This window comes from Fusarium oxysporum, chromosome 4 (genome assembly GCF_000149955.1).
Source record: "Fusarium oxysporum f. sp. lycopersici 4287 chromosome 4, whole genome shotgun sequence".
Lineage (NCBI taxonomy): Eukaryota > Fungi > Ascomycota > Sordariomycetes > Hypocreales > Nectriaceae > Fusarium > Fusarium oxysporum.
The window spans coordinates 2,826,667-2,847,933 of record NC_030989.1 but is presented as its reverse complement, the minus strand read 5'-3'; the positions used below and the strand labels follow the sequence as shown (position 1 = coordinate 2,847,933).

Sequence of the window (21,267 nt, the reverse complement as noted above, 5' to 3'; positions counted from 1 at the left end):
TCTTGGCTCGTCGGGGTCATAGGGGATGGGACTAGCTTGCTCCTGAACCAAGATGGTGAGGACTGACGACGGTTGCAGCTGGCGTAGCAAGGCCCAAGTAGACTTCGTCACCAGAGCTTGGTTATCAATGGCGAGATTGGCAGCGAGGCGCACCTGCGGTGAAGAGAAGACTCCCTCTGGGCAATTGAGGTAGTAGATGACGGACAAGGTGCTTGAAACTCTTCCCCACCGTAGCGAAGATTGGAAGTCAAGAAGATTCAGATCGTCAATGCGTTCCAAATTCAAGGCCGCATCCACTTGTCCGCTTTGCAAAAGCTTCAACCTCTCTTCACCACTGCGAGCCGCCGTAGCGACGATTTTCCGTGACCAAGCTGGATGCTGAGCAGGATCTATCAGCTCTAGTGTTGCAGAGCCAATATCGTCTTGACGCCTAAAGTCGACAACGCGATATGGACCTGTGCCGAGGATTGGTTTTCCATTCGCGTCAATTCTCGACGGCCAAAAGTCATTGAGGACGTTGAGAAGATCTGCGAATGGCTCTTGATGCTGGATCTTGACTACTTTGGCATCCTCGGCGGTGAATGTTGTATTGGTGAAATAACGGCTGTAGCTCCAAGCCATGCCAAAATAATCGTGTGAGTCAAGAAAACCCTTGATGTATTCGACAATGAGGGGGGCGTCACAGGGTTTCCCATCGTGAAAGACGGCTCCATCTCGAATGTGAAAGAACCAAGTTCGTCGATCGTTCGAAACGTCCCATTTGTCGAAGAGCCCTGGTAATACCTCGCCATCTGGCTGCCATCGAATCAAAGGTTCCAAGACTAAGCTTTTGAGAGCGAGGACACTGTTGTCGTCGGTCACCTGCGTGGGCAGACGAAAGTCGACGTTTTCAAGAACGACGCGGAGAAAATCAGACATTTTGGCTATATTTTGTGATTGTGATTCATACCTGGCTCAACTCGTCATGTCTTCTTATCAATATCAACTGCTCCAGTTCAATGGTTTCTAAATGTGGACGCCGCCCCACGTCTTGGATGACACCATAGCGGATTGTAATGGCATTGGTCGGGAGAAATCGAGGAGCAAGTTCATAGAAATACCTTTTTTTCTGACAGCTTCCCATACTGATCCGATGTACTCTTATGTCGCGTTGGCATTTTGGTACTAGCCTGTTGTCGAATCCTCAGACTATTATTGCGCCATCAGCTTATCACGCTCTTCTCAGAAAGCTATCAGCACTTCGCCTAAATCTATAGTGCGATTACAGAGGATACTGTTCCCGTGCTCGGTGAAATTCTACTTTGGGGGTGCGATCTAGGGGAATTAGATCCGTACTGGATAGAAATAGTTGACTTTTCTTCACTAAGTTGTTGCACCCTATCGGGCAATTTCGTGTTCATCATCAGTCATGTTTATATAACTGCGAGATTATCTCTGGACAATGATAAACAGAGACCAAGCGTACAGCAAAAATGGCACATCCGATTGAGACCCACAGTCACAGTGACGCTGAGGTCGCGACAAAACCTAGCCTCGACGCCAAAGCCAATCCTGTATTGGACACAGAGGTCATCGACCATGGTGTTGACCCCGATGCAAAGTCGAGTTCCAAATGGCGACGCATTGCTGGTTTCTTTTGGGACTCGATCGACGGGGATCCTAAGTACCGCGCATATGTAAGACGTTTAGATCTGATCTTCTTGCAAGTAGCGTCACATCCTGCATTAGCGGGAGGCTCAGCTAACCGCGCCTAGTCCAACGGTGTTGCTTGGCTACTTCATCAAATACTTAGACCAGACCAATTACAGTGAGTTCTCGAGCAAAGTAACTGAACTTGATTTCTAGGCCACGGCTGACGGCCCTGTAGGTAACGCCTTTGTCAGTGGCATGCAAGAAGATCTCGATCTTTACGGCAATGAGCGCAACTGGCTTGGCACATGGTTTAGTCTAGGCATCATGGTCGGTACTATCCCGGCCCAAATGCTACAGTTGAGCCATATTCGCCCTTCCATCTTGATTCCTACTTGTGAGATATGCTGGTCGGCGTTGGTCATTGGCATGGGCTTTACCCATAGTATTAAAGTGGTAAGATGTTATTCCCCATTTCTCAAGGCTTACTGACTGATACACTAAAAGATGTACGTTCTGCGTTTCTTCATCGGCTTGTTCGAATCATGCGCTTTTCCTGGATACATCGCCATGCTCGGCAGTTGGTATGGTCCTAATGAGCTGACAAAGCGTCTGGCCATTCTTCTTGAGGTTGAGTCTATCGCTAGCATGTTTAGCGGATATCTTCAGGCTGGTTTATACAGCAGTATGAATGGACGCCATGGCCTCGCTGGTTGGAGGTGGCTGTTCATTATGGACGGAGTAATCTCAGTTCCTGTGGCCATCTGGGGTTTGTTTGGACTGCCTGATCATCCACATAACACGAGAGCCTTTTACTGGACAAAAGAAGTGAGTAAAACTTCCAGGCAAGTCTGACAAGTAAGCTTACCATTTTCCTAGCATATCAAGTATGGCCAGGAGCGAATTGCCAAGTTTGGTGTCAAAGAGCAGATCAAGCTGAACTGGGTCGAGATTAAGCGAATTTACACGGGTTGGAAAATTTGGATGTTTGTCATCCCATACACGTAAGTAACAATCCCAATATTTTCTATACCGCTGGCTCATACTTCACAGCATGGTCGCTGCCTGCCACACGGCTACAAGTTACTTCAACCTCTGGCTGAAGGCAGAGGGATACAGCGTGCAAAAGATCAACTACTTACCAACTGGTGGAAATGCGCTCGCCATCGTCGTAACGGTGGCCTGGGGCATGATAGCGGACCGAACCAAGCAGTACTACTGGCTGATTGCGTCCCTGACGCTTCTGATGATCGTGGCCAATATTCTTCTCTCAGTCTGGGACATTCCCAAGTCCGCTCTCATGTTCGCTTACTACATCTCCTACGCCGGCTCAGCATGTACTCCTGTGCTCATTGTAAGTTATGTTGTCTTGTTTTCAGGCTCATAGCTAATGCATAAAACAGAGCTGGACATACGGGTTGAATGCTGCTGATACCAACACGAGGCAGCTTTTGGTGGCTACGGCTAATCTTGTGTCGTACGCTTGGGTCCTCTGGGTACCATGTAAGTATTTGAAAGCCATAAGAAAGGGCTACGACAGAACTAACTTCCCCGCAGTGGTCCTGTTTCCGACATACGACGCGCCAAAATACAAGTACGGCTATCAGATTTTGATATTGTTTGGTGGAATTGCCATTCTGAGTATCACGGCGATGAGGTATCTCTATAGCCGAAAGAAGTAGTCTCAGAGCTCAGATCCTCTTAGCTTGAGAGGTGGATATTCTGGCGCAGGGGAAAGCAGGATGAGTCAAATGACATCGGCGTAGTTATAAATTTCTGTAGTAGAGTCAAGACGACAAGAGTCGGATAGAAGAGGAAACATGTTGGTCCATAATGGAAGGGCTGGGTTTTGTATATAGGCAAGTACGAGACTGGAACAAATGATTGGGGCAGTTATATTCACCATGTCCCGAAATTCAGATGGCCGCTGGAAGACTTTGTGACATTGTTAGACTGGAAAATTCACCGCTATTCGCTATCTTGTACAGACGGTCCTACCTCTTACAGTTGAACAACAAACGACTTCTCCCATAGTGCCCGCGCCGTCAATGACATGCATATGGTACAAAATGACGTGCTCGTACGTTGTGGATACCAGAAATCGCATTTCAGTTCAATTTCGCTTTTACAACTTTCGTCTTGATCCAGTTCATGCAGTAATTGCCACAACTGGAGGTTTCAACTTTAGTCAGCATATCAAGTCACGCACCAAGGTCAAGAAGAAAGAGCCTCAGAACATGGGAGACTGGTCTTCGCTCAAACGGAATGGTGTGGAGTTGGGTCAAAAGACGCTTTTCACCACCGTCAAAGATGATAGAGTTTCCCTATCTGAAGGATACATCCCACTACTTGTGAACCTCACCGTTGAAGACAAGGCAGCCAAAGGTTTGCGGAAGCACAAAGGTGGCAATACAAGAGAGGAGGCAGTCTACGTCTCTGCGTTCGAAGCCGTACGAGACAATCAGTTCTTACTTCTCACTGGCAAAAGTGGTTCAGGAAAGACGACATTCGCAGAGTACCTGGTATTTGGTCATGCCACTGGTATCTTCCAGAGGGACAGGGACGCTATTCCTCGGAATGAAGGCGGCGAGAGACGAAAAGAGATATTGAGTGGGATGAGAACGCTGCCATTGCTCGTCACAATCATCAATACGCAAGACCTTGCAGATGTTGATGGAAAGCTGCCGGAGATTCTTGAATCTTGGGATAGCAGAAAAAAAGAAAGCGAAGATAAGGAACTGCTTTTGATACTGGATGGTATCGAAAGCGCAGGGCCCGAAGGTGTGACGCATCTCGCATCTATAGCCAGCGCTATTACTCCAAGGCCGCACGTTAGGCTGCTCGTCCTGGGGACAGACGATGATAGCCAAGACTGGACCCTGCCAAGCGGCTTCTCAAAGCTCGAGCTACTGCCGCTCCTGGCCATTCAAAGACATGAGCTCGCTCGAAAGTTGTGTCTGGACACAACATTTGGTTCTGGAAACGCCGCTTCGAGACCAGCTATATTTGCCTTGTCCCTAGCAGCCGGACGTGTTGGGGATACAAGCGAATCAGCATTGGATGCTTGGCTAGATCATGGGTTTTCATCGCCCGAGACGCGCCAAGTTCTTTTACAAAGTGCGCGGGAGGAATGGACAGATCAACGGCACAGTCAGCTCAATCTCCTGGCAAAGACGACTAAAAAATGGCCGTTCGTCTCGTGTGCCGCAGTTCAAGTACTCTTGGTGGCTGCGCAGCTACAAACGGCAACTTTGCAGGAGATACTGAAGGTTTTTGACCAAGATGCCAAGTCGGCAATGCCCATTGTTCGAAGTCTTTTGCATCGGTTTGTAGAGGGAGAAAAGCAGGAGAAGTTGATACGTGAACTTCTAAACCGGCATGAGTCTGACCTTAGTGGCGAGAAGGCTCAATATGCTGCACTTGTCGCCTGCGAGTTCACAGACCCAGAGAATATACCACTTGTCACCCAAGTCGTTGATCTTCTACTGAAGGTGATCATGCTTGGAACCCTCCCTGTATCTCATCGGGTCAAAGCCGGTCGCTACCTCTCCTTGTTTGGAGATCCACGCGATCTGCTAGGCTTGGTTGAAATCCCAGAAGGCACAAGCCTTTTTGGGTCGTCCAATCATCCGAATTCCAGTCCTCCTCATGAACTTCATCTTGGTTCATTCAAAATTGGCGCGTTTCCAGTTGTGAACCGAGACTATGGAGATTTTGTGCAGCAGACAGGTCGTACTTGGCTGAGCCAAGATGGCTATGATCCCTTTTTGCGGAACACACCGGCAACAGATCTCACATGGCATGACGCCAGGGCATACTGTCAATGGCTCACTCCGAAATGGAGGGAAACGAGTAAAATAAAACCCAACGAAACCGTACAACTACCTTCGGAGCCCCAGTGGGAGAGAGCATCAAGAGGAGGTCAGCGCGAGTCACAGACAGGGCAGAACATCTATCCATGGGGCACCAATTTCGCTACGAGTCTATCAAACTGCGAAGAACTAGCGCTGAACAATAAATGTGCCGTCGGTCTATTTCCCCAGTCCTGCTCACCATTTGGCTGCTACGACATGACAGGCCAAGTATGGGAATGGTGCACAACATTATGGGGAACCGACATGGCGTCTCCAATGTTTGAATACCCGTGGAAAAGTCCAGACGGTCGTGAGGATCTCGAAGCAGACGATGCAATCCGAAGAGTTTTGCGAGGAGGGTGCTTTTCGAGTGGTCAAGCCAAAGCGACGTGCACTTATCGCGGGAGTCTTGAGCCGACTGGGTTTTGGAGGGGCAATGGGTTCCGTATCGTAGTCGTTTCTGAGTATGATAGATGGCGCTAGAGAAGAGATATGAGTCAGGTTGCGGTGTAATAATCGATGGGTCTGATGACACCATCGCCTTGATCCCCACCAGCCTAGAAGGATAAATAGCCCGCACTAATCGTAACTTAAGACATATCGCTGTATCAAAAAGAAAAATAAAATAGCCGAGAATATGCCGATCCTTAATGATGTTCGGTTGTCGAGTCCCGAGGACCTAGTTCCTCTTGCCAGGAGTGACGAGCCAATTTATGTCATTCTCACCAGTTCCAACGATGAGGAAACCGGTGCACCGTGGTGCTCCGACGTTCGAGCTGCCTTACCATTCCTGAAAGAGACCTTTGATAAGCCGGAAGGGCCCAAGGCTATTTACGAGAGCGTTGGTCCCCGGCCTGGGTGGGTGACTATTCTAGTCAGTATGGAGAGTGTTGGCTGACAAGTCCACAGGTGGAAGAAGCCGGATAACCCACACAAGCTCACGTGGAACATATCAGCTATTCCAACTGTAATTAGGTTCGAACTTCGAGATGGAAAGATAGAGGAGACGGGTAGGCTTACAGAGGTTGAGGTTTATGAGGAGGGTAAATTACAGAACTTCGTGTTGAAGTCTGTGTAGACAAGTAGCGAAGGGAGATTTGACAGACAACGCTGTTATTTGAAGTACAAACGAATGCTGGTTTATAGGAGACATGCAGGATGAATATGATAAAGGTGCAAGTTCTACAAATTATTGGAATTCCCTTCCTGCAATCTATACCATTATCTATCCGTGATTCTATACCCTGTTGATGATACACCCCGTCTTGATACGTAGGAACCTTATCGACTTATACATACTTCCTTGTTTGTTGATCACACCAATCCCAAAAATCCCCCGCAATTCCACTGCCACCGTCCTCTTTCGTCTTCAAGCTCTGGACAAGATCCTTTCTAGGGCTCGGGTGCCATCTTCCCCAAGGAATACCATACCTACCACCGTCCTCAAGCTTGATCTCTGTGCTAACACCAGCCCAGAGCTCCGAATAAGCTCCTCGTTTAGGTGGGTGCAAGAAGACTTTGTTCGGTACCCTGAGATGCCACGGCACGCGGTCCCAGATATTCGTCGAGAGGTTGCCTGGGTTCTGGCATATGAAAATGATTCCATCTGATCGCACACGCCGGTCAAATTCAGAGGCGAGGAACCAGTTTCCCGTCTTTGAAATGGTGTAGTTATGTGTTGGGTCTTTTGATTGTTTGCCAGGAGTAAGCTCAGCCAGCGGAATACCTCCAGGCGGGGCCATCATGTCCATTACACCTGAGCCTGTGAAGATAACCCTTGTCGAGGGTCCGGGGTTACTGCTTGCTGTTTGCTTTAGGACAGGGAGTAGGAGTTTGGTGAGAAGGAATGGCGCCAAGCAATTTATTCCCATTTGTGGCTCGTATCCTTGGGCAGTAACTTCATTAGACGGTGTGGCGCTAATGCCCGCGTTATTCCATAACACGTCGAGACGGGACTCCTGCGCTAAGAAGGCAGAGGCACAGGCTGCCACGGAAGTAAGATCATTGAGATCAATGTGAAGAGTCTTCAGGACACCGATACTCTCTGGGTGTGTGGCCTTGATGGTCTCGATAGTCTTTTGTGCTTTGGCGGAGGACCGGGCAGGGAGATAAACTGTGCCTCCTTTGGAGTACAGCATATTGACTAGCTCTAGACCGACGCCATTAGTTCCACCCGTCACCATGAAGACTCTGCCTTCTAGTGAAGGAACATTGTATTCGGTGAAAGTAGGCTTTGGTGGGAATAGTTGCGTCCAGGCAGCTTGCATGATGATAGGTTAAGAGATAGTGACAGAACGTCGAGTTTAAGTAAAATGATGCTGGAAATGTGTCTTCTCTAATATTTTCTTGCGGGGAAGAAATATTATTATTCTTTTTATATATGAATATGTTTCAGCTTATCAATCCAATGTTGTCGTTTCCTTCATGAGTCTGACACCCTGGTCATTCAGACTGTCAGATTGAAGCAGCCCAGACAAATTGCGGTCAGAATGCATTCCCCTGCATCAGCGCTCTTTCGCAAGTACCAGCTAATTAACAAGACCACGGAATTAGTTTTATGGAAGAGGAATTAATCGTTCAGCTTTGCAGGGATGCCAGAGTTAATGGCCTCTCTCCCCGCTGAGACCTCCAAAAGTTAGTCGTCTGAAGTATCCCACTATCCATCAGAAACCACCACCGCTTCGCAAAGCTTTCGCCAACCTCCCATCCCATCGGGTCCCACGGTACTGTCCCCCATACCTTTAAGCTTCCATACTGCATATCACGCGCAAACTCCTCTTCGTTAATAATAGAGAGAGACTTGAGGAGTTTGTCCCGCAATGATGCCCAGGGCAGCATGTCCAGGTATGACAGGTGAGGAATGCTCTTCTGTAATTGAGTGGGCGCTATAGCAGATGGAAGACTGTCGGTTAGGGCTTTAATGTTGAAACCTGGTATTTGCTGGCAGTCGAGATCGAGACGCTGGGCTATGACGGCTAGGGCGGTGGCGGCGGTCAAGTCGGTCAAGATGAGGTAATGGCTGTCCATCGTGGGTTGCTCAGATGTGTATTGGGTATATAAGAGGCTTGCATCGAACATGTCTGTGACAGCCATGCTTGAGCCCTCTATAGATGATTGCCCGAGACTAGGACCTGCATCTCTTCTCACAAGGGCTCCCGCGTCCTCATTAACCTTATACTGTGCCGCTTGCTTCTGTTTACCAGCAAGTCGTGACCCTGGAATCAGAATCAGCCGAACACTGCCGCGTAATGGTGTTATTATGGTACATACGCCTGGCTCGTTGGGACAGCCTGTTCTGGATCCGCTTTCGCTGAGCGGGGTCTGGTACAGCCGTCCAATCATCTTCAGTGGATTTCACGAATGGCTCCCAGTTAGGCTTCATTGTGGAAATCTAAATGCTGAGGTCTCGGCGAAGTTGAGAGAATGACAGTATGCGAGAAAAGCTGACGACTTTGGCTTCGGTTGAGAAAAGATGACAGAGAGCTGCTGATATTGACAACTTTCTGACAGTCAGACTTGTCAGACTGCATAACCGAGATGAGTTGTCCAATCATAAGGCAGACTAGTCCATATAGAGTTAGTCTTTAGTCCTGAAACTGGTCAGCCACCTAGAGCCTAGAGGCTCGGTTTACAAAGCTTAAAAGGTTTTAACTGGGATTTGTCTGGTTATGTTATATTGTAGACACACGAAGGCTTTGATGATTGAGGTTTGTTTGCCGATAATACGATGCTTCGATCCGTTGGGTATCGACTGCATCCTATCCCACGAAACCTCGAAAGTGTGTCGTAGACGGTCTGCGAACCCTCTTTTGATCTTTTCAAAAATGATAGCCATAATCTCGAGCCATGCAAGGTAACGGAACAGAACCTCCTTTGATTTATATGGTCAGGCAACGGGGGGTAGTATGATTCTTATCGCTATATTTCAGATTAATTGTAAACTTGACTAATACCATCTAGCCACTAATGAACCTGTGACTGTAACCGATCAGCTATGGATATAGTCGTCGAATTAGTTCTAACAGTACGATACTGCCGCCCTTTCCATGGACATGCTCCCTGAAGGAGGTTTATAATGAAAAAGGTGGCATGTATATACCTCCAATATCTGGAGGGTTGAGACTAGGCCATATTTCCTCCTTATCTCCTAGCTCCTGATCGTGTACCTCCTCTTGTACACCTTCTTCATCGTCTCCTCCCTCTTGCACTTTGTCTTTACCTCCACACTCCCTTAAATTGTCCAACACTAATGCTGTATCTACCATTTTCTTGCTGATTTTGGCAGCCCTCTCAACTAGCATTCTAATTATTTGCCCATAACCACCTCTGGTCGCCCTTTCCAGCAGACCCTCATCCCATGAGCCTGGCTGAGCATCGATGTGAGTGTTTTTAACCTCGAGAAGTCTGTCAACGCATGCCCGGCGCTTATTGTTTTCCCTGATGCATATGGCAGGGATTATTTTCAGCTTTGCACACCATATCATATGTTACAGAACTGTGAACCTGAATGCATTCAGTCGTCACACTTTGTGTCCAAGCATCTATATACCTAATGTTTCGTTTTATTTCGCATGTCAAAAATGAATTGATGCGGTCATGCACCAGCGAGCACGTTGAAGTATCAGCGATAAGATTCCGAGATTACGAAAACATCAGGGGTTAACTACTTATTCCAGACACAAAAATCTCGCAACCAATCAGAGACATACACATAAAAACTCTTTGACAGCGAAAATAACTATTAGCAAAAACCTCTCAATGATACTATACCGTCTGTTCATCAGATAAATAGTGAAAAAGACCTTCTCAGGTTCTAAACATGCATTTCAATACCCCGAAGCGTCCTAGCTTTAATTACCCCACATGATGCCATATTAAAACCAGCTCTTCTCCCTGGCGATATCTGTCACTCTCCACCCAATCAGTCACCCCTCATCTGGAGACAAGAGACAACTATGTGCTACAAGCTCGGTCCTCCGGACCCTGGATCCGCAGACAAAGCACCCAAGGATACATATTTTACCTGCCGCAAACTCACCAAGAATCTTTTTTATATCACCGAGGACGACAAATGGGGCGAGAATCCGTTTATTTACGTGCGCCTTTACGCCTCTACAGTCGTCCTAATTGATACCGGTTGCGGGGGCCCACACAATTCTTCCGATGCTGACTTCACGTCCCTCCGGCATTTCATCGAAGAGTATTCCGTCGCAGACAACGACAGTCAACCTCTTAACCCGGGAGGCACCAAAAACTACACCGTGATTTGCACTCATTGCCACTACGACCATATTGGTAAGTGGGTCAAAGCTTGCCTGGACGCTGGCTTGAGACTGACTATTTCTGGCTAGGCGGGATTATGCATTTTACAGAGTCATCAACCACCTCTGTTGTGGCTAGTTCTTACGATAAAGATTTTATCGCCAGTCCAGATAGACTGCCAACTTCGTCTCTCTGTCGCTTTGTTGGAATGAATACGCCCAAGTATTCCGTGACTGTTTGGGCTGAGGACGGCCAGTCAATTACTGATAGTGCCGGCAATGATCTAGGCCTTGTGCTATATCATGCTCCCGGTCATACCCCAGACCAACTCGCTATCTGGGATGCCCAGGAAAGATTTCTCTTTGTTGGAGACACAGTATACGAGCACGCCCCTATATTGTTCCCCATAGAGGGAAATATTAAAAACTATGTTGCAACCATCAAGAGGCTTCAAAGACTCGTCAAAGGATGGAATTTTACAGAGAGCCAAAGTATGTACAGAAACAAACCCAGACAGTTTTGTGTTGCTAAGATTCTAGGTCGTGTTTTGATGGCATGTGGACACTTGACATGTAATGCCGATGCCGGGGAACTACTAGAGGAGGTGAGGGCATGTCTTCAGCAGTCCCTCGCAGGGACTATTCAGCCTAAACCTTGTGAACCTGAGCGCGGTGAAGATCTAGAATCTTACACTAGTGCGGATAAGAGAGTCAGCTTCCAGGGACCACGGAGTTATTTCGTAAAAGCACGGGCAGACCAAGATTTAATGAGTGAACTCACCTGATCTGTTGAGAAGACTAATTATATAGCTGAATCATATACACAGTAAAGGAATTCAACACAGGCAGTATGTGAGTATGCTAAACAACTTCCTGGAATGCCACAGCGTCGAGGTTGGCACCGACCTCGGCGCAGCTGAATCCAAAAGTAACGCTAACATAGTCATACTGAGACAACATCTCCTCCGTAAGCGTGCAAGTTGTATCCAGCGGGAACCAGTTATCCACGGCGACGCTAGGAGTGCCCATTACAGTTGAGCCCGGGACACGATCGAGGTTGTTTGGGTCTCCAAGGGTACAGCCAACCGCCATCGAATTGCATCCGTCGCCATTTATGCTGTTGGTGTAGTAGTCGACGCGGACGAAACCAGAGAGGCGGTAAGAGGCTGCCTTGAGGTCCTTCGTGTCGATCTTTTGGTAAAAGTACTTGTTGTACGCCTGGCCGCCATCGACTCCAAACACGAGTCGTCCAGAAGCTGGGCCTTCGAAGGGGCTGTTGGTGTCGCGGTCAACGGACTCGGAGCGAGTCGATAGCCAGGGCTCAGTAGTGTCGAGATCGAAGCTGCCGTTGATGAGAAGAGGTGTTGGGTCTGCATCGGTTGCTGTGGTCGTGGTAGCAGTCTCGGTAGCGATTGTTGAGCCCTCAATGGAGGTTGCCATTGTAGTCGCTTGAGTGGTAGTAATTATCATACTAGTCTCACTGTTGGTGGCAACCGTGGTAGTGTCGGTATTGGGGATTACAGCAGCTGGCTTGAGCTCAACAGAGTCGAGGTAGGCACCCGAATTAGCACAGTAGAACCCAAACACAACGCTGATGTCGGCATCCGCAGACAGCATCTCTTCGGTGAAGGTACACGTAGTGTCTATCTGGGACCAGTGACCGACGGAAGTCTCAGCGCTTGCCCGCGAAAGCGAAGCCGGCACGGGAACCCAGCTTCCTGTACCTCCCGTGAGGCAAGCGGTGATGATGGTACTGCAGCCGTCGCCGCTTTGGCTGTACTCGTCGACGCGGGTACGGCCCTCGAGGACATATGAGCCCGCTTGGAGTGCTTTCTTGTTGATCTTTTGGATAATAAGATTGGAGTACTGGCTGCCATCTTCGTCTCCAAACTGGACTTTACCAGAGGCTGGGCTCTGATAGCCGCTACCGAGAACCAAGCTGTCTTCGTGCTGCGTTAGCAACTGCCACGGGGTGGTCGTGCCATCTTCGAAGCCAGTGTTGGTGAGCAGAGGCTCGTCAACCGTCGCGGTTGTGGTAGCACTCTCGGAAACGGTCGTCGAGGCTTCAGTGCTGAGAGCCTCTGTGGTAGCATCAGTCGCCGTCAGGGTTCAAATCCATACCACGAAATCCACATATGGATCCATAATGTGGATCCATATCCATTCCATTCCATTCCACGTGGGCTTCAGCATTTCCATATCCACGCCACGAAGCCCCTTCCACATGTTCCACATGTGGAAATCGTGGAATATTTTAGGTGGGGTTCGAAAATACCTTGATTTCCTTGTGAAATCCCGCATATCCTAAGTACTTTCTATCACCCACAACAACACAACATCGATTTGCCACCCCATTTTCCTCCGTACACAATGAGTCCATTCTGGGGGCTTCACTGTTACTCGCGTTACTACCCCAAATCGAAATGGCCACTCCCCATCCTACCAAGTCAACCACATCCGTTCCAGAACGAACAGAAGAGGACAATCAACGGCTCTTTCAGCTCTACAAAAGCTGGATCTTGACGGAGAGAGACGGCAAGGCGCGTCTATAGGTATATCGGTTCGGCTACGAATATCCAGCATAACAAGAAACAGGAACGTCGGTGGGTGTGTTGCCTTTGCGTCAAGCAACGGCGGATTTTAATGGACCAATGACAAAAACATTGACGTCACCGAGGGCGGGCGGGACCCATTAATTACCATTGTTGGACGAAGTAGGTTTCCATTCCACGAATTCCACAATATGGATCCATTTCCATAATGGATCCATTTCCACCCATTCCACATCGAAATTATTAGTCAGCATCCATATCCACGCCATATTCACAAATGTGTCGTGGAGTGTCGTGGATTTGAACCCTGGTCGCCGTGGCCGCTGTCTCATTCTCGATCACAGTCCCGCTCTCAGTAATCGCAGTGCTAGTCTCGACAGAAGTGCTAGTCTTGGATGTAAAGCCAGCAGAAGCAGTTTCGGTGGCAGATGTAGTGATGGCCTTGGTAGACGATGGCTTACAGGGGCTTGCATTGGCCACCGAAGCCAAAGCTGCAAAGGCAGCAACAATCAACTTGTTTGAAAACCATCTTGCGATGATCTCGACAAACAAAATAAATGAGCGTGGGGGGGTTAAATAAAAATGAGCGAATGGACCAAAGGTGAAACCAAGACACGAGCGCAAATTGGGGACATTCACCCTTTTTATTCTGTGCTTTAAAATGACGATGGGGGTCTGGACTCAATAGTTTGACCACACGGGCCATACAGACAGAGTTCAGTCGCACTTAAGCATATTTTATAGTGTCGCTATTGGATTGATTGCAGCAGCGCCTCAATAGTCTCAAAAGTTCGCGACTGCCAGACCAATAATGTGCTTACCTACCTGTTTTAAGAGGGGCTTTGCCAATTGACTAGAGACTATTCATACAAGGCGAAAAAAAGGAAAAGTAGAGTTAGAATATTACTTAGACCATACCCCTGCGTCAGTAGTCAAGGTATTACCGGAAAACACTCAAAGTGACGTCTGACGGCTCACAGTTGATGGGTATATGGAGTATAAGATCGAGTCACTACGGTCATACGAAGCTTATCAGCACAGAGCAATAAATATCACACGCCTGAGACACTTACAGGCTGCAAAAAGAACTCTAGGCGTGATAATTGATCACCATTACCGAAATGGTTAATCTTTTCTGACAACATCTTGCTGATGGCCAAGCAAAAATGATACAAGTGGCTTGGAAGGAGACCTGACAGCGACCACGAGCGGGTTTCCGTGTTTTGAAGTTATGCTTATCAATACGTGAATCCTGCGTGGGGGATTTTGCATCAGACAATTAATAACTAATGGGCGGTAATCGACGTTTTTTCATGGGATGTCTCAGCCGCCTCATATGCATCTAAAATAACTCTGTCACCAAGACCCAAATAACAACCCAAAAGAACTCCAGTAATAACTCACGCCAGCGTCATAGCCAAGGCCAACATGCATACCAGCTGAAAGCTAAAGTGGGATCGTCGCGGCCAACAATAGGGGTAGCTGATGGATATAACTCCAGACCTGCCACTTATTCTCGCTGTTAAGGTCGTCTGTATTCCTTCTATAAACGATAAATCTCAGCGAGATGTTCTTTCGGTACCTCAAATTCGACTATCGGTGGGCTATCGCCATCGTCGCTTGGTACATTGTGTCTTCCGCTGTCTCATGGTGTCGTCTACGTCATGTCCCAGGGCCTTCCTTGGCCAAGTTCTCATATCTATGACTGGCCCGATTGGCAATAAGCGGCAAGAAGTACGAAGCCCAACTCGAGCTTAACGAAAAGCGTGGCTCTTTGGTCAGGGTTGGTCCAAATGAGGTTCTCAGCAGCGATCTCGAGCTGTTGCGGAAAATCAATGTTACTAAGAGCAACTATGCCAAAGGGTCGTCATACAGTGGATCACGATTCAATCCCTATCACGAATCTTCATTCATAATCAGGAACCCGATAGAGCACGACAAAGTGGTTAGGGGTAGGGTTATAGTAACAGAGGATAATGCCATGCACGAAGCTGAGGAGATATGGAGGGCTAGAGTACATAATAGTCGCGCGTCAGTTGGCCATGGTTATCGGAGGTCTATCAGCCCCGGTCGCTCTGTTTGATAGTGAGAATAGCTAAATAGCTTTATAATCTTCCTACGCTGGATACGTAGTTGACTCATAGACATATTGGTCATATGTTTCAAGTCCAGCGCGCAATGTCACACACTACCAAATACAAAACATTATATCCAATAGCACTCATAACAAATCCAAAAATCAATTACCTGCTGTGACTACTATACTTGGGATATACACTTTTTCATAGAATACAGCAATGATATAGTGCGGGGGAAACCGCCACTAAGGCAAAGACTTACCCTCTAAGGTGAGTCAGAAAATAACCGGCATACGTTTCACTGATATAACAAGGACTGCCTAAATCTTACCTATATTTACCTAAAGCTTAGGTATTCCTTAGTATATGGTCCTACTACCGAACAAATCTTCTTTTAACGCACAATTGCCAATTTCTATCAACTACCAATGCGAGTCAAGCGTATACAGTTTGTCTGACCTCTAGTACGAATAGTCCGTATTTTACCAAGTATAAGTAGAAATACAGTTAACTATGTGTTGTTCCATTAATGTGATAATACCTTTTCTGTTTGATGCAGAGGCGAATTCGGGATAAATAGCTGAACCTTAGCCACTGTTTAAGATGCCTATAAGATTTAGATAGTATTAAGCTATCTCTCTCTATCCCTCCCTACTCATAACATCGTCCACTCCGTTAAGTAGATCGAACTTCTTGAACTGTCTCGCAGGAACGCGCCTCTGGAAAAGGATGTCCAGCTCCTCAAATGTACGGCCTTGACTCTCGGGAAGCCGGAAGTAGCACCAGACAAGACATACAAGACTAATTCCACCAAAGAGGAAAGCCGTCTTACTACCCCAATTGGCCTCATCAGTATTGAGCATTAAAGGCATGACAATTGTGAACACAACGGAGGCGGTAGCCTGCACTGCTGTAGCCACAGCAATGGTCTTTTCTCTAAGACGGGTGGCTGAGATCTCGGAAATGATAACAAAACAGATGGGACCGACAGTCATTTGGTACACGAAGGTCCAGATATCCATCAGCGTGGCAGTAGCCCATATAGCACCGGTGGTGCTAGAGATACTGAGGAAACCGATGATGAATAGGAGAGTCGTCATGACCATCATACCCGCATTATAGATCGTGCGTCGACCAAGTTTGAACTGTGTAATTTATGAGCTGATGCGTTGAAGGATTATGGGGATAAGACTGGCGATGACACGTACCCAGTTCAGTAGGAACCACGAGAGAACCGTACCAGTGAAACCCAGAGCGGTGTTACCAACACCCACTAGAGTACCAAGTCAGCAGGTCTGTAGTTTTTAGCTTTTCGAAACACGTACTGTTGAAAGCATCAGAGGGATCCAGGCCGGCCTTTTGGAAGAAGTATGTTGCATATCCAATAAGCGGATTTCCACCAATGACCTGGATAAGGTAGACCATAACTGAGATCTCAGTGCGAACCAAATTCGCTCTCTTGAAGCACTCCAACCACGATGTGGACGACTCGATTTCTTGCTCGAGAAGATCTGTCTGTTCGATTCCCACAAGAGCCTTGTCGATATCGGGTCTGTTGGTAGGTGAGGACAGGCCCATGAGCGCGGCACGTGCTGCCTCACGTCGGCCTTTGCGAACCAGCCAGTACGGACTTTCAGGGGCGAAGGGAAGACCAGCGAGAAGGATTGTGGGCCAGACCCATTGGATCGCAAAAGGGATCTTGTACGCCCACTCGTCCATACGGGTCTCTACACCAGCCGCGCAGCCTTGGGCAATAAATTGGCCGACCACAAACGCCATGTTAATAGAAGTGGTGAGGAAACCTCTCAAAGCAAGAGGGCACACCTCTGAGGCATAAGTTGGTGCAATGACGACGTAGAATCCATAAGCCAAACCGCCGAGAATCTCGCCAGCACATAGCATGCTAATGCTTGTGGAGAAGAACTGAACAAACACCAAGGCAATAGACCAGACGCAGCAGATAGCTAATGTCTTCTTTCGACCAAACATCTCGAGGGGATAACCACTGGCAAGTGCTCCAAGGACCTGGCCGATCGGATTACCCATTCCCAGAGCCGTCTGCCACGGCGCAGAAACTTCATAGCCGTCGCCGCCATGAACCCGCTCACCATATTTTGTTTGGAATGCGGGTAGGGCATAGAAAGAAGTGATGATCTGGGCGTCAAAGCCCGCCATTATAACGGCAATGCCAAAGAAAAGAGCCCAGAAAACGGCCCACGGATACTGGCGAGCGGCCTCACGGAAGCCAAGGTTGTGCTCTTCGACGGTGAGGTCGCGGGTGGCATCGATCTCAAGGAGCTCAGATCTCTTCAGGTCTGCCAAGTCATGATTATCTTTGTTGGCTTCTTTGTCTAGGGTTGCCATTTTCAAAGATATAGTATAATGGAGATAGTAAAAGAGTTTGGCAGGGGCAAGAGGAAGTGGTCCTCCTATAACGGCGAAGAACGGTGTTTAAGTATCTATTGAAGATTAGTACACCAAGAGATATCTCGCTTGCTTAGCCTTATCACCAGTTCTGCGGGGACCGACCTGGGGATATTGAATTAGCACCCCGCAGACATGCGTGTACACGAGATAGCATCTCATTTCCATATCGATAAAATGTAACAGGCCAATGCAACGTTTCTTGGCCCCTTACGATAAGCAGTCAATAGCTAGAGAAGGATCGCACTAAAATGCGGGGAAAGCTATCGGGCAGGGTTTGGCCCGGCATTCGCACCGACCGTTTGCCGGCTATTGTGCCTGGACCCGGTTAGCTGGGCTTTTCTAAGATATCATCCATAAATATGCAAGACTCCTTCGCGTTCATTGATACTCCCTATCGTGATGCTAGTTGACAGAACAAGGCAAACCATCTCACCTAATCGACCCCTCTTACACTACAGCCTCCAGGCACGACATAAGATGGTTGCAACCGGCCCTCTCTCCGGCCCTCTCTCCGGCCCTTTATTCTCACCAGACCTGATTGGAACTGATGTTGTAACATCATTCCCTGAAGGTTACACTATCAGACCATTGGAACAAGGGGATTATGCAAAGGGATTCCTTGACTGCCTCGGCGTACTGTCTGATGTAGGGGACGTGTCCCAGGATCGCTTCGAGGAGAGGTTCGATTGGATGAAGACACAGGGCCAAGGGGTGCATTACCACGTGGTTATTGAGCATGAGAACCGAGTTGTCGGAACCGGTGCCATTATCGTAGAGAGAAAGTTGTAAGTCTTCTAATTGGTTAAGAAGGTGTCCGCACTATGTTGATGCTAACCTCATTTCGGCAGTATTCACAATCTTGGGTTAATTGGACATATCGAGGAAATCGCTATTAGAAAGGATTTCCAAGGCAAAGGCCTTGGACTGAAGTTACTGGCCAGTCTGTCGTCTATTGCAAAGAATGTCGGGTGTTACAAGACGACTCTGGGGACCAGTCCGGAGAACGAGCCATTCTACGTCAAATGTGGCTACAACAAGTCGGGCAACATCATGAACCAGTACTTCGAAGAGCCCAAGGAACCTTATTATCGGGGATAAGCCCGATAAAACGTCATTTTCAATAGTCGTAGCTACCCCGAATCGATATTGATGGTGATCTCGACTCAAACGAGCTAGACTAAACCCTTGTTAGTGCATTGATAGGACTGGTGTTCTTCCGATGTTTGCCGGTTCGCCGGTTTCCCGTTTCACCGACTCGAGGTCAATCGCTTGCAAATTGATAAGAGCTTATTAGGCCTTAGTTCGTTTATTAAACGTTACATTCTCCATATCTGCAAATCATTGACGCGGGGAAATTTATAATCTGGTGTATGCGTGGCTGTCGGGTAGCTGCAATGTAACAAGCTGCCAGAGCCGAATATCCGTAGCTATGTATTAATAAGGGAACCCTTGCTAACGAAGCATCTTAACACGATTGAAGATAGCTTGCGATTAGTCCAAAGTCATTATCTGCAATCCAATCTTTCTTGGTATCTGTCTGCTAGTTCACCATGGCACCCCATGCCGAACAGGATGAGACCACCCACGGCATCACTCGCCTTCCACCACCAGAACGTCCAGCCTTTTCTACCTCGCCTCCACGTCTACTAATCATCGGCGCTGGGAACCGTGGCAAAGCCTATGCCGAGGCTGTTAAGAATTCGAGTAATGGCGTCATCGTCGGCGTCATAGAGCCTATCGCACTAAAGAGACGGCATCTCGGTCGCAAATACATCTGGGGTGCACGGGAGCCTGTTCCCGGGGAAGAGTTCAGCGACTGGCCAGAGTTCGTTCAATGGGAGCTTAGCCGACGGCAAGCAGTCGCTTCTGGGACCACAGATGTCCCTGAAGGTGTTGATGCAGTCTTCATTTGCGTCCAAGATGGCATGCATAAAGATGTTGTCCTTGGTCTTGCACCGCTGAAACTACACATCATGTGCGAGAAGCCTCTAGCGCCTAATCTGGAGGATTGTATGGCTATCTATAAGAGCCTTTCGCCCGATCCCTCCGGATCCTCAGAAAAGCTGTTCGCTATCGGCCATGTCCTTCGTTACAGTCCTCACAACATGATGATGAGGAAGCTTCTACTTGAGGACAAGGTCATCGGAGACATCATGGCTGTTAATCACACAGAGCCAGTGGGCTGGTATCACTTTACACACAGTTACGTCAGGTAAGTTGTTGACTGATGGGCTTGCACAAGCGATAAAGTCTGACCACATGTTAGAGGAAATTGGCGCAATGAAAAGGCGGCAGCTCCATCACTCCTTGCCAAATCGTGCCACGACATAGATATCCTCTACTGGATTTTGGCGGCCCCGCCTCCCGGCTCTAACAAGCCAACCCATGTGCCCAAAGATATAAGCTCTTCTGGATCCCTCCAATATTTCAGAAAAGAGAGAAAACCTGTCGAAGCTGGAAATGCCACCAATTGCTTGTCATGTGCCTATGAGCCATCGTGCCAGTTTTCGGCGAAGCGAATTTACACAGGAGCTGATCTCAAGAGTCAGCAACAAGAGCACTTTTGCACGGTCGTCGCACCAGAAATTGAAGACTGTATTCCAAATGGTGGGCCAGAAGCAGCTAAGAAGACTGTTCTCTCCAAACTTGCTGAAGATTACTCAGAAGACACCCCAGCAGATGAGGTTAGCAAGAGAAATACCTTTGGACGTTGTGTGTACGAATGTGACAACGATGTCTGCGACAATCAAGTTGTAACACTTTCTTGGGACGCCGACCCGATCGCAGCTCCCGGCGAAACACCTCTGCAAGCTCTTAGTGGCAGAGGTAGCAAGACAGCTACATTGCATATGGTTGCGTTCACAGAAAAGATCTGTACCCGGTTCACGTACATCTACGGTGTTCACGGAGAGATGTACGCCGACAGCTCCTCAATTACAGTGACAGACTTCAGGACGTGCAAGAAGACGGTTCACTACCCACACATTCCCGAGGGCGGTGGCCATGGTGATGGAGACGAAGGATTGACGAGGCAATTCGTGCTGGCGGTTGATCGGGTAAAGAACCATGGTGAGAAGGTGTCAACAGCTCAACGAGAGTATATCAAGTGCAATTTAAGGGATGTTATTATGAGTCATAGTATGGTATTCGCTGCTGAGGAAGCAAGGAAGGGAAAGAAAGTTATAGATTTTCCTGAGTGGTTTGAGAAGGAGGTCATGATAAAGCTAGGCGCTTAAATGCTTCGAGTATAGCCTTAGGGCGAGGACAATCCATATATAGTTCGTCTATCATCTCTGGCTTCCTGACATTTTCGAGTTGTGCAGTCGTGTTTTGTTAAAACTCTGAACGCGCCATCATGTTTTCAGTATATCAGGACGCTATATTCTATCTAGCGATACTTAGATTGTTGCCTTAAGAATACGTATTACGAGTCAAGCGAAATGAAATGAATAGGTAAATTACGTAT

The 21,267-nt window shown here is 48.0% G+C and overlaps 11 protein-coding genes across 12 annotated transcripts in view; 6 read left to right on the top strand and 5 right to left on the bottom strand.

Annotated features, from left to right (window-relative positions):
- The window catches only part of FOXG_18680 (uncharacterized protein), a gene marked incomplete at its 3' end in the record, with an annotated part of 1,551 nt that extends 627 nt beyond the window's left edge, over positions 1-924 (bottom strand). Inside the window, exon 1 of the mRNA XM_018398818.1 lies at positions 68-924. Within this exon, the coding sequence (XP_018238318.1) occupies positions 68-918 (851 nt within the window). The 5' untranslated portion in view covers positions 919-924. The remainder of the gene's footprint in view (positions 1-67) is intronic.
- A 476-nt stretch (positions 925-1,400) lies between these two features.
- FOXG_03882 (uncharacterized protein) lies at positions 1,401-3,533 on the top strand. The gene is made up of 8 exons (XM_018381750.1): positions 1,401-1,702; positions 1,755-1,807; positions 1,868-2,085; positions 2,137-2,457; positions 2,509-2,633; positions 2,683-2,983; positions 3,033-3,132; positions 3,187-3,533. The coding sequence occupies exons 1-8, from the start codon at positions 1,473-1,475 to the stop codon at positions 3,309-3,311; spliced, it is 1,473 nt and encodes a 490-aa protein (XP_018238317.1). The 5' UTR covers positions 1,401-1,472; the 3' UTR covers positions 3,312-3,533.
- A 165-nt stretch (positions 3,534-3,698) lies between these two features.
- FOXG_03881 (uncharacterized protein) lies at positions 3,699-6,062 on the top strand (the record flags this gene model as incomplete). The annotated part of the gene is made up of 1 exon (XM_018381749.1): positions 3,699-6,062. The coding sequence occupies one exon, from the start codon at positions 3,699-3,701 to the stop codon at positions 5,964-5,966; it is 2,268 nt and encodes a 755-aa protein (XP_018238316.1). The 3' UTR covers positions 5,967-6,062.
- Positions 6,063-6,092: 30 nt separating this feature from the next.
- On the top strand, positions 6,093-6,717 carry FOXG_03880 (uncharacterized protein). Its single transcript, XM_018381748.1, has 2 exons — positions 6,093-6,341; positions 6,393-6,717. Exons 1-2 carry the CDS (start codon positions 6,121-6,123, stop codon positions 6,559-6,561), a joined length of 390 nt encoding a protein of 129 aa, XP_018238315.1. The 5' UTR covers positions 6,093-6,120; the 3' UTR covers positions 6,562-6,717.
- A 55-nt stretch (positions 6,718-6,772) lies between these two features.
- Positions 6,773-7,750, bottom strand: FOXG_03879 (uncharacterized protein; the record flags this gene model as incomplete). Its single annotated transcript, XM_018381747.1, has 1 exon — positions 6,773-7,750. The coding sequence occupies one exon, from the start codon at positions 7,748-7,750 to the stop codon at positions 6,773-6,775; it is 978 nt and encodes a 325-aa protein (XP_018238314.1).
- Positions 7,751-7,810: 60 nt separating this feature from the next.
- On the bottom strand, positions 7,811-8,972 carry FOXG_03878 (uncharacterized protein). Its single transcript, XM_018381746.1, has 2 exons — positions 8,754-8,972; positions 7,811-8,698 (listed from the first exon to the last, which is right to left on the bottom strand). The coding sequence occupies exons 1-2, from the start codon at positions 8,863-8,865 to the stop codon at positions 8,061-8,063; spliced, it is 750 nt and encodes a 249-aa protein (XP_018238313.1). The 5' UTR covers positions 8,866-8,972; the 3' UTR covers positions 7,811-8,060.
- Positions 8,973-10,402: 1,430 nt separating this feature from the next.
- FOXG_03877 (uncharacterized protein) lies at positions 10,403-12,812 on the top strand. Of its 2 annotated transcripts, XM_018381745.1 has the most exons (3): positions 10,403-10,778; positions 10,835-11,236; positions 11,285-12,812. In XM_018381745.1, exons 1-3 carry the CDS (start codon positions 10,439-10,441, stop codon positions 11,527-11,529), a joined length of 987 nt encoding a protein of 328 aa, XP_018238312.1. In that variant the 5' UTR covers positions 10,403-10,438; the 3' UTR covers positions 11,530-12,812. The 2 variants fall into 2 exon arrangements, with proteins under 2 accessions (XP_018238312.1, XP_018238311.1); XM_018381744.1 differs by having other exon boundaries at positions 10,408-10,778; positions 10,835-12,812.
- Positions 10,951-12,871, bottom strand: FOXG_03876 (uncharacterized protein). The gene is made up of 2 exons (XM_018381743.1): positions 11,526-12,871; positions 10,951-11,437 (listed from the first exon to the last, which is right to left on the bottom strand). The coding sequence occupies exon 1, from the start codon at positions 12,359-12,361 to the stop codon at positions 11,606-11,608; it is 756 nt and encodes a 251-aa protein (XP_018238310.1). The 5' UTR covers positions 12,362-12,871; the 3' UTR covers positions 10,951-11,437; positions 11,526-11,605.
- A 3,144-nt stretch (positions 12,872-16,015) lies between these two features.
- On the bottom strand, positions 16,016-17,870 carry FOXG_03875 (uncharacterized protein; the record flags this gene model as incomplete). Its single annotated transcript, XM_018381742.1, has 3 exons — positions 16,700-17,870; positions 16,583-16,647; positions 16,016-16,519 (listed from the first exon to the last, which is right to left on the bottom strand). The coding sequence occupies exons 1-3, from the start codon at positions 17,736-17,738 to the stop codon at positions 16,016-16,018; spliced, it is 1,608 nt and encodes a 535-aa protein (XP_018238309.1). The 5' UTR covers positions 17,739-17,870.
- A 408-nt stretch (positions 17,871-18,278) lies between these two features.
- Positions 18,279-18,995, top strand: FOXG_03874 (uncharacterized protein; the record flags this gene model as incomplete). The annotated part of the gene is made up of 2 exons (XM_018381741.1): positions 18,279-18,586; positions 18,650-18,995. The coding sequence occupies 2 exons, from the start codon at positions 18,279-18,281 to the stop codon at positions 18,897-18,899; spliced, it is 558 nt and encodes a 185-aa protein (XP_018238308.1). The 3' UTR covers positions 18,900-18,995.
- A 349-nt stretch (positions 18,996-19,344) lies between these two features.
- FOXG_03873 (oxidoreductase) lies at positions 19,345-21,091 on the top strand. The gene is made up of 2 exons (XM_018381740.1): positions 19,345-20,013; positions 20,068-21,091. The coding sequence occupies exons 1-2, from the start codon at positions 19,352-19,354 to the stop codon at positions 21,035-21,037; spliced, it is 1,632 nt and encodes a 543-aa protein (XP_018238307.1). The 5' UTR covers positions 19,345-19,351; the 3' UTR covers positions 21,038-21,091.
- Positions 21,092-21,267: the final 176 nt, after the last annotated feature.